Here is an 11,655-nt window from a genome sequence, read left to right on the forward strand (position 1 = left end):
TTTCTCTAATGAAGCTTTCTCATAGTTCAGCAATGTATAAACATTTTACTAAAACTTGTCTACAGACCTGCTGGCCCTGGGGTACACTATAGACTGAGTGCTCCAAAAGGTTGGTTCCCCACACCATCGTAGCAGATGATCATCTGGAACCCCTTTTTTCATCCAGATTAAAAACAGAACAATATGCCCTGTGCATGAAGTGCTTGACAGGAGAAAATATGGACTGTTCTTTCCACTGATAAATTAGAGTTTACCTTTAACAATCAAGGGCCTTGTAAACTTAAGAAAGGGGAGCTACTGAAACGACTACTAGAGGGCACTCCAGAAGAGTGGCTCTGGCTTCCTAGGCTCAGTCTCCAAGTCTCCCCTCAATGTCTTTATTTATTCTGCTAATTTAAAAATTAAATTGAAAAAGAAAAGAAAAGATGTGACTATGTTCTCTGGATTAACAGGTAATGTACGAGACACCTTGTGAAATTAAACTTAACATAAAAAAGTAAATTACTGCCAGTAGGGTTACAAATATTGCATGAGACATACTTATATTGGAACTCTTTGTGCTGTGTCTGAAATTCAAATTTAACTATGACACATTGAGGCTATTATTGTTAAAATGTTGAATTCTACTGCTAGAGCCTCAATTCCTCTTAGGAAAATGTCTCATGGAATAGAACAAGGGTGGAATGTCTTTCCTGTGAATGTATTTTCAAGAATATCTGACAGGCCGGTTCATGATCTTTGGACTAGAAATGTCTCATTCCCCTCTGTTGTGGCAGACAAAAACAGGTGAGTAGATATTTGTAAGCTCTTTAATCTTATCAAGTCAGATTTTAGACAATGAAAAGAAAATTTCCAGGAGAATACTTGTTAATTTTTCCTCTAATTTATTTCACCTTTAAGAGTGGAAAAACAATTATCTGGAAAAGATAAGAAGATTTAGTTTTCAACTGCTTTCCTTTTGCTTTCCTAAATGTTCTGTTCATTTTCAATACACTAAGGGTTTAGGATATCCCAAAGAGCATATTTTGCACATAGAATATGTTTGCAAGTGGAGGAGTTCTATAAAGGGACTTTATAGAACTTTATATCAAACAAATTCAGCTGTCTAATAGAAATAGATTTAGCTATAGCTTCCTAGCATCTCCCTGGAGGCTGCTAAGTATCTCTATTGAAATGCAATTCTTTAATGACTTTCCAGTATAATTTTTAGGGAAAAAAGGAAAGATGTTTTCCATTATATCCCAGTCACTATTCCTGCATTGAGAATGGGATTAGTGTGCATCTCAAATGTCTAGCCCTCCCAAATCTTGGAGTGTAGGAAAATGAGACATTGGGTGTCCATGGCTAATTACAGGTTACAGATGGAACTAAGGTCGCTTATCGCCTCTTCTTAAAATAGAAAGATTATTATCCTGGATTATGGGCATAATGGAATTACAATTGTCTTTAAAAGTAAAGAAGAAAGTCAAGAGTGTTGGTCAGAAGTCAATGAACCACAGTAAACAGACACAAGAACATGCAGGTGGCTAGCTTTGGTGATGGAGAAAAGGACGAAGAGCCAGTAAATGTGAGAAATGTTCCTTTTCTGGAAAAGGAAAGAGCCTCTAGAAGGGGTACAGGAGCCCCTGATTAGTCTTCTGTCTTCTAGAATGTATTTGTGTTGTTTCTATTTAATAAAATTGTGGTTATCTGCTACAGGCAATTTGAATGAATACATTTTCTGATGCCAAAGTAGATTCCCACAGTCACTATGAGCCTCTGCATTTATCTTACTTGTAGACATTTCCCCTCTAAGCCAGCAACATTGTCCCTCCCTTATGTTCTAATCTTAAATCCTCTTTGTGTTGAGATGTGAGTGTCTTTGAAAGACTCATTTCTGCCCACCACACTCCAGGTTCTTACCATTAAAATGCCCAACTATCACAAGGCAAAATTCATTTGTCCATCCCAAGTTACAAGACTTTATTTAGCTATAACATCAACTTAAAAATAATGTAATTCAATGGTAGCTAATAACTCAGAAGGGGGAGTGAGGGAGAGAATTCAGTCAAGAATTCCTTGTATAGATCACAAAATAAAGAAAAGTAAGGGCAAAATAGGAGTGAGAATGTTGAAGTGGAGGACAATGATCAAGATGTATTGTGTTCCTAAACTGTGTTGTTCAACAGTACATCCTTTGTCCAACTACTTAAAGATGATAAAAAAATGCTTAAAAGAGAGAAATCATTTAATTTACAGCCAATATATTTTAATGAAAATTTAGCATTTATTTATGAAAAAGAAAAGAAAAAAATTCATGCTCTAACAAGGGTGAAAGGATACATACTTGGGCTGTATTCTGACCAGTGTTTAGAACGTGGGTGTTAAGACTGCTTCTATGGGGGTGGGAGAAGAGTTCATGCAGTATTTACAAGTAATTAAGGTTTTCTCCTTTGTTTTAAAATTGATTGCTATAACTATCTCCTTGATATACAGATAATATGAAGCCAAACAGAACCTTCTAAAGATATATGTATATATAATATATTCACGTTGTTATCATGATATCAGAAAAGAAGCTACTTTTCAAAATGATAACCAACTCAGATTTTATGACTACACATCAAAAAGCAACTCAACATGCAAAAACATATCTTAAAGGAATTTCCTTAATGAAGCAAAAAAAATACCTTAAAGGAATTTCCCTAAAGCATATAGATAATAATTCTTATCTCAGAGGAGAAACAGGTCTTAAAATCGCATAATGGGAATTTTCATCATGCAAAGGACATTATACTTAGCAGGGGTGTACATACATACATTCATGTGCATGTAATAAATATAAGATTTTCAAATAGTTCTGTGGACAGCAGAAACAAGGCTTAACACAGTTAAGGAATTTAGACAGTATACTAGAATTTTCTGTGTTTTGGAATACATTAAATAATTTAGCTTGCATTTTAAGGCTTTTATAATGATGCTTGTTACCCTTCAGCAATATGTATTCACAATGACACAATGGCGTAGAATTTATTGGATACTTATCTTCAAACTTATGTCATAAAATGCTAATATCAAAATATTAACACCAAAAAATTTTAAAGCTTGTCCCCAAAATATCACTCAGAGTCAATATTTAATAATATGCTTTGTTAAAAAATCTAAAGATTTGATACAGATATCACAGATATCACAGAGTTTATGATGGATACCAAGAGTCCAAAGTACTTAAGGCTGAAGCTAACCTCACTTCCCATCCCTAAACACTGAATAAAGTATCATTTCTTCTCTATATACAGCTTGTGCCTGCAGACTGGTCCTAATGCTTTAAGTCAGGGCCTGGGTACTATCCCTGAGCTCTGTTTCTCAAGAATGGCACTTAATCACTTGAGCTACTCAAGTGAGTGGAGATTAGAGTCTCATGGACTTTCCTACCAGGACTGGCTTTGAACTATGATCCTAAGATCTCAGCCTCCTAAGTAGCTAGGATTACAGGCATGAACCACTAGTGCCAGGCTCTACATAGCTTTTTACAATAGTATTTTAGGAATATTTACTAAGAATCAGCAAAGCTCAATTATGAGGGGAAAACAAACCCTTGACAAGAAATAAAGTTGAAGAAATACTTAGGTCAGAGGCCCAATTCATCACAGTTTCTCTGAGGAAGGGAACCATGACCAGGGAATTCTGCATTATCTGTGCAGGATACAGCAGATACAAATTTGACGCTAGAAATAAACAGCTTTATCTACCTGTCTTCTCCATTCAAAAGAACATATTATGTTATGTGTCACGAGTCTTGAGTGGGAGGTGGGTCAAAATATATATCATGTATTTTTTTTCCATTTCCCAATTCAGATTTGTAGCAAAACTAGAAAGAGTGTTCATGAAGCAAACAATGATTTTGTTTTCTTTCATTTCATTTTCAACATGCAGTTTGATCACCAATGACTCCCAGTGATCTAATTTCCATTTTCTTGACCATCAGCGGTACTGGAGACAGTTAATCATTCCCCATCATTCTCTCCTCATTTAGTTTCCAATATGTGAAGCCTTCAGGTTCTATATTTCTATTCTTATTGGTTTCCCTCTCTCAGTATCTGTGTCTGATTCCTCATCTTCTGAATGACTTCTTAACTTGGAACATTTATTCCTCAACTATCTTACTGTCTTGTTGATTCCACATAGTCTACAATATTTAAATATTATTACCAAGAGTTAAAGCTGTGTAGCCAGCCTGTACTTTTCTCCAGAAATTGAAATCTATATTCCATATATGTATATATATATATATATATATACACACATATGTATGTGTGTATGTATGTATGTATATTATACATTTCACTTAAATGAAGTCTGTGATAAATCACTAAGGAGAAAGATGACCTTCATCATGAGGTTTGATTTTGCTAGATAGATCTCTTGGGGTAGGATTCCTTTTTCTTCTCTTAGATTAATCTTGTCAGAAAGTAATAGTGGCACAGATGGAACTCTGCCTTTATGGCCATTGATTTTTGTTATTCCTTTTTAAAAATTATTAAGTACTTGTACAAAGCAGTTTTATTTTAAACTAAAAAGAGATCCATAAACTGTTGAAGCTGAAATGAACAGTATCTGCTCTGTAAGAAAAGAGCTTAGCCGGGCGCTGGTGGCTCATGCCTGTAATCCTAGCTACTCAGGAGGCTGAGATCTGAGGATCGCAGTTCAAAGCCAGCCCGGGCAGGAGAGACCGTGAGACTCCTATCTCCAATAAACCACCAGAAAACCGGAAGTGGCGCTGTGGCTCAAGTGGTAGAGTGCTCCCCTTGAGCTGAAGAGCTGAGGGACAGCACCCAAGCCCAGAGTTCAAGCCCCACGACCGACAAAAAAAAAAAAAAGAAAAGAGCTTATGGTATAACTTAAAGCTAAGAATGTGTAACACACTCACTTATTGAAATCAAATAAAGAGCACTCTGGTTGAGAAGATTAAATACTATGATGTTTTTAGAACTCATTTGGGGGGGGTCGGTCATGGGGCTTGAACTCTGGATCTGGGTGCTGTCCCTCAGATCTTCAGCTCAAGGATAGTGCTCCACCACTTGAGCCATAGCACCACTTCCAGTTTTTTGGTTGTTTATTGGAGATAAGAGTTTCATGAATTTTCCTTCCCTGGGCTGGCTTTGAACTGCAGTCCTCAGATCTCAGCCTCCTGAGTAGCTACTATTACAGGCAGGAGCCATCAATACCCGGCTTAGAATTCGTTTCTTATTCTTCCCTTTTGGGCATAAATGTGTTTAGCACTTGTGCTTATGATTTTGATATAGCTGGTCCATGAAGCAACAGGCTAGGAGTCAATATCAGTAAAATGGCAATTTTCATTAGTTTCTGTTGCTAATAGTATTGTTTTCATTGTCAGCAGAAGGTAAAGTAGTAGTTGAGGCAGTGTGTCTTTACAGACTAACAGAAGGAGTGTAACAGCTGAACAAATTCCAATTCTGACTTCAGCATAGCCTGGGGCATAGTTACTAAAACAATTAGTATGCCTCCATCACATTAGAGACCAAAGCAATGAGCTCAATACAACTGCGCTTGAGGAGGCTAGCTAGACTCAATTGAATTGGGATTGAAAATGTGTTGAATTACAGAATTAGAGAATATTGCATTTTGAATTCATAATTCTACGCACAAGTATTCACAATGAAACTAGAGGAAAGAAATGTTTCCATTATAACCTAACATAAAACGAAACATGCTGAGAATGAAATGGCCCAGAGTTATTCTCTCTGGGTTCTTGAAGATGGTGATGATACTAACTGTTAACATCCACATGTTCCAGGGATTGTGACAATTGGAGAAGAAAAGAAAATCTGCACCGTCTCCGAGAATTTCCTGAGGATGTGTGAATCTACCGAGGTAAGTGTTTTCACAGTCTTTAGTATTGTCAGTATTGCTACTTGAGAAATATCATATATTTAGTTAAACCTCTTTTTCCTGTCAGAGACTATATTATTCACAGTGGTGTCATACAAAGGAAAAGAGAATGACTGTGAACGAGATAATCTATATACTATACACACTTCAGCTGTTCGAGAACTCATCTCAATAAAGGGTGAAATGATAAGCCTTACATTATTATTAGTAGTAAAATCCATCATTATCAACTAAGGTCTCATCTTTATAAGGAAATTATATGAAAATAGTGCTGTTGCAACAATTTAAATAAATGCTTGGCCTCTGGATCTCAGTATTTTGGTGACCCACCGGTACGAAGCTGGCCTTTACCAATGTAATTCTGACTCGGAGCCTTATTTAAAATCAGTGTCCATGAATTAGTTTCTTGTGCTTTGGATTTGAAAGAAACTGATAAAGCTTCAAAAAGATGTTTCTGAAGCCTATGTGTAGAACAACATAAGGTAAAAATATAATCCACGTGGTTCCTGAAGTGAAACTTCAAATAAATACATAAATACATATAAATAAATAGATAAATACAAATAAATAAGTAATGGTTGGAGAAAGGATAGTGTGATGATATTTTGGTTCAAAATAAAAAATTTTTCAAAATTTTAGTTTTGTTTGGGATGTACAGACTCTTTGTAAGAGTGGCAGTCCCACTTTTTTTCTGTACATCTCTGTGATGTGTTTTGGTTCTTTGTGGTTTTCTTTCAGCTGAACATGACCTTCCACTTGTTCATTGTGGCTCTTGCTGGAGCTGGGGCAGCGGTTATTGCTATGGTAAGTCCACATGACTCTTTACTTGGGTTTACAATTTAAATAGCCAAATAGCTGCTTATGTCGATGATCATCTAGTCTCATATGAGGCCCCTGCGAAATACATTTATTTCGTCAGTGCAGAAGGAAGGCCAAGGATAACTGGCAAATTAAGAAATGGAAAATAAATAAACTAAATAAGTTTTACTATTATGATAAGAGTTATGATAAGAGTAAGATTCTATTAAAAATATCTAGGATGAAATCATTCAGTACTGTGACCATTGAGAAATACAGGTAATCTCAAGAATTCATTAGGATTTTAAGTTCTGGGTTGCTATTAATATGAAATGATTTCTGTTTTGAGTAAAAATCAATTTCTTCATCTCTATTAATTTTACTATTTAAGAACATAAACTCTATATTGAGTCACATATGGAGGAAAGAGTTTTGTTTTCATTAAGATCAGTAGTTTCAAGTCATGTGTTTCATAGTTAATTTTCATAAAGCAGGAACAGAGTCCTGCAGTTCCTCTTCAGCCCAGTAGGTTTTTATTTACCAGTAGGTCACTATGGTAAGCCACTAGTTACTATGGAATCTAGTTGGTTCCAAGGGATGCCAACTGTCACTAATGTACAAATACTTCGAGCCTTGATAGAAGTTTTCTGAATCCAAGATTTCTTGCCCATTCTTTCACACTCAGAGAAAGTACAAAACTGACAACTCATTTTCTCTTCCATATTCATCCATCAACTATCACGTACAGAATTGCTTTCTTATACCTGAGAAGGAAGGGAGGAAAGAGAGAAAAACAGTCAGTCACACTGCTCAATCCATTCCAGTCAAACCAGGATTTTCATTTCTTGAGTGACTTTCATGACTCAAGAGAGAGCAGGAGCTTCTTTTAGCACTTTTCTGGTTATGTTAACTAAATAAATATGCAGTATCCATATTACAAAGTAACTTGTAGACATCTAACGGAAACAGCAAGTCATTGTATAAGAAAGTAACTTAATAATTTAATGTTGGAATTTCTTTTATTATACTTTATTTTGCCCAGTCACTCAAAACCATCTCCTATTAATTCACAGCAAACTGTACAAGCTGGCAACATATGATGACTCATGGCTGTAATTGTAGCTACTTAACAGACTGAGAGCTGAGGATTGATGTTGAAGCCATCCCATGTAGGAAAGACCATGAGACTCTTATCTCCAAAAAGCAGGAAGTGAAGCTGTCCCTCAGGTGGTAGAGCTAACCTTGAGCAAACCAACAAATAAACAAACAAAAAGCTCAGGGACAGCATTCTGACCCTGAATTCCAGTCCCAGGACTGACACTGACACACTCAAAAACACACAAACTCTATGTGAGAATATTTTTTCAGTATGGACTATAAAAATACAGCTAAATACATACAAACTAGTCTCATATCTTGGGTAAATGAGGGCAGACTAGACAGAAACATCACATAAATGAGATCAAGAGATATGATATTGAAGTAAGGAATAGATAATATTTCTGTTGTTCCTATTAATTTTTGTTTCTTTTTATTTGTGAACATTTTTATACATAATTTGAACATTCCAGAGAACAAAGTATATTAGACAGAGAACAGACCTCCAGTATAATTTCTTTTTTGTTTCTGCTCAGGTTCACTACCTTATGGTCCTGTCCGCCAACTGGGCTTATGTGAAAGATGCCTGCCGGATGCAGAAGTATGAAGACATCAAGTCGAAGGAAGAACAAGAGCTTCATGACATTCATTCTACTCGCTCCAAAGAGCGACTCAATGCATACACATAAATTCTCCTGTTCTTTACCATTTGAATGCATTGGTGTTTAACTAAGGACCATCCAACCATCCAACCTTTGAAACACAAAATCAAAGTGCTATTCATCAATGATATGGAGGCTGGCTTATGAATCACCTACATATTCTTTGTTGTTTAGCACTTACTTCCCGAATTGGCTAAATTGGTATAATTCGATCTCTTCTACAAGCTCCTATCCAGTCTTTTTTATTTGTTTTTGAAAATTTCTCAAACGAATTAGTTCTGTAAGGTCAAAAGATATCAATCTGGACAAAGGCAAAGACATGTTGGTTTTTTTTTACACACGTCCCATGAGTTACACATAACACTTTTTATTTTGCATTTTTTCTTACGTTTTGAAAACAAAATAGCATTTTATACTTTTTAGTTTTGATTTCGGTAACTAGTTTAACTACAGGTAACCTGCAAAGGGACCATTGTACATTACGTGAACAGTAGGCAGAGATGACAACTCTTCTTGAAAGACAGAAATCTTGTGTGGAGGTCAGGGGCCAAATTACCATAAGCCCTGGCTAATGTTTTCATCAACCTACGGTGCAATTTCTAAATTTATAAGGATAGGTTAAAAAAAAGTGCTTCTTATCTTTGTTAACATTGTATTTTTTTTCCTGATGTACTTAAAGGTATTTCTCTCCAATTACTCAGATTTACGTTGTGAGCATGTAGAAACAGTAATGCTAATGCATGGCTAGTTGCCTTTTTGAGATTGTGACACCAGGCTTACTTTTTCAAGTTTAGTGTAGAGACATTTTAATGGAAATAACTATCATGGACTATGGGAGAATGATCTTTATGTGACTTATGCAGTGGCTGGATTGGAACTTTTAATATGCTAATGTGGAAAATTACCTTTATGAAGGTGGTATATTGAAAATAAGCACACTAACCCCTCCGAACTTGTTTTACCTACTTTAAAAGTTTTAATGTATTGCATCTCTGTAAACTATTTCAAAAACGTGTATGATATATTTGCAAAGGCTTCCATTAATATAATACTAGCTTTGCTTGCAGCTTCTAATCTATGTTGGTTTACCTGTAGAGTTTTCTCAAATGTGGTCAGAGGCCACTGTAGAATGTATTGTTTAGCAGTGTAGTGATATGTTTGTGTTTTTTTTTCAAATAAGTCATTTAAACAGAATGTTCATTCATCTTCATTTATAAGAAGTACCTGTATCAGAGGAATTTTAAAGACAAAACAATCAGTATTATTGGACCAAATTTGGTGTTTGTTTTAACCTTGGCTTTCTTCTTTTGATGATTTCTAATGCTACAAGAATGCTGTAAAAGTGTCTTTTAAAATGATGTAGCCTGACAAGATATTTTGTCAGTGTATAAAACTAGATAGTATTGTGCACTGATTTGACCATTGTGAAATCCTTCCTCGGTGTAAGTACATTTCTAATAAAATTTATTGAGTGAAACAATCTTTGTACAACTACTAGTCATGCATCATCAGTAATTTTACAAGTTCTTGTAGTAGGTAGGGGGTATTACTGGGGTTATATCTGTGGCATGATTATTCATTCTGTAGTATTAATTAATTTGGGGGTTCCCTTTGCTTTTTTTTTACACTTAGATTATCTTAATGGTTCAACATTTTTTCTGATATATATGCAGTATTAAATATATTCAGCAAAAGTATTAATGGGCTTCTTTAAATTCTATATTATAGCGTTTCAGTTCTGTGTCTTTACGGTTTGTGATGATTTTTAAAACTGTCTTTTAAATTTATGTAACGATGTTGACTCTCCTGGCTTTTATTTCTGGTATTAGAGTTTGTATTTTCACAGAGTGCTTTGTAGCAGGCATTACAAGTAATCTGTTTTGTACATAAATGTGCCAACAGCTTGATGGTGGCGTTTTTGAAATGTAGAACAAAGTGCTTGCAAAATGTAATAAACACACTTGTGTACTTTGTGTACTTATTATTAGTTTCTGCAGTGTGTTTTGTTTTGTTTTGTTTCTCTTTATTTTGTGTGTGCATCCTTTCCAAATGCAGTAGATCCATCTCCCATCTCTACAGAATCTCATTCAGTTGAGGAGAGTTGACATGCCAAAACATACCAGAAACACCATGCATGGATATTCAATGCAGGAATGTGAAGGAATTGAGGGGGAGGCAAGGAGTGGAGATTGGGGTCGTGGGCGAGGCAGGGAATTTCATTTTACAAATGGCTTTTCTCGATTTCTGTCTGATTTCTGTTGTTTTATGTTTCCTTTAGTGCTTCATCAATTCACAGAAAGACAAAAAGAATGATGAAATTCAGGAAGGAAAATGATTTCTTTGTTCTGAACAAAAAAGGTGAGAGCAATAGTTGAAAAGAAAAAAATAAAGTTCTAGACTGGTTGTATTGGATCTGATTTCTTATGGCCAAGCTGGAAATGATGACAATTTTAAAGTAATAATATAGTTATAAACAAAACTACTACTTTTTTACAAGCCCAAGAAATTGCATTGTTTTCGTGTTCACTTAGGTGGCACTATAACTTGTAATATAAAAATTTTTCTAGAGTTCCACTAGACATACTTGCAGTCATTGAAAGGACATCTAGAAAATGTCTCATTTTTTAAAAAGTAGTTCTGAAGTCATGATGAAAAGCATTTCCTAGCTAAATCCTACAGAATGATTGTTTCAGATTTCCCAGTGTTTATTAATTCTCAGCACAACAACAAGATAACAAATATATGAATTTAGAAGAGTACAGATATCAACCAAAGTCTTACAGTGGTTTCTGTTTATCAAAGGAGAAATCTCCCAAGACCTTCAGTGTATTCCTGAAAATGCTGCTACCATTAACCCCTACATGTGCTATGCCTTTCCTATGCATGTATACCCAGGATTTTAATTTATGTTAGATACCAGAAACATAGTTGACAGAATTATAATAGTCTAATGTACATGTTACTAAAAGGTGATTTCTCTGTCTCTGTCTCTCCCCTCTCTCCTCCTGGCTTCTACTGGGGCTGACATAACTCACTGTGGCTCACTGAGTGAAGGGGCGAATCATATCACAAGAAGGCAGGCCTGGGGTCTCATCACATCATCCTAACACTCACAGTAACCGTTTGGAGTTTATGAGCTGATTATTTTCTAGAATGTTCCATTCATATTTGTAACATGGCTGAGCATGAGAAAATAAAATGATAA

The 11,655-nt window shown here is 35.4% G+C and overlaps 1 protein-coding gene across 2 annotated transcripts in view; it reads left to right on the plus strand.

Annotated features, from left to right (window-relative positions):
- Gpm6a (glycoprotein M6A) overlaps window positions 1–10,437 on the plus strand; it is a 243,866-nt gene extending 233,429 nt beyond the window's left edge. For both annotated transcript variants that reach the window (XM_070016456.1, XM_070016455.1), the window contains exons 5-7: window positions 5,798–5,874; window positions 6,631–6,696; window positions 8,325–10,437. In XM_070016456.1, the coding sequence (XP_069872557.1) occupies window positions 5,798–5,874; window positions 6,631–6,696; window positions 8,325–8,477 (296 nt within the window). In that variant the 3' untranslated portion in view covers window positions 8,478–10,437. The remainder of the gene's footprint in view (window positions 1–5,797; window positions 5,875–6,630; window positions 6,697–8,324) is intronic.
- The last annotated feature ends 1,218 nt before the right edge of the window (window positions 10,438–11,655 follow it).

Source organism: Dipodomys merriami, unplaced genomic scaffold (assembly GCF_024711535.1).
Source record: "Dipodomys merriami isolate MVZ:Mamm:240054 unplaced genomic scaffold, mDipMer1.0.p SCAF_12, whole genome shotgun sequence".
NCBI lineage: Eukaryota > Metazoa > Chordata > Mammalia > Rodentia > Heteromyidae > Dipodomys > Dipodomys merriami.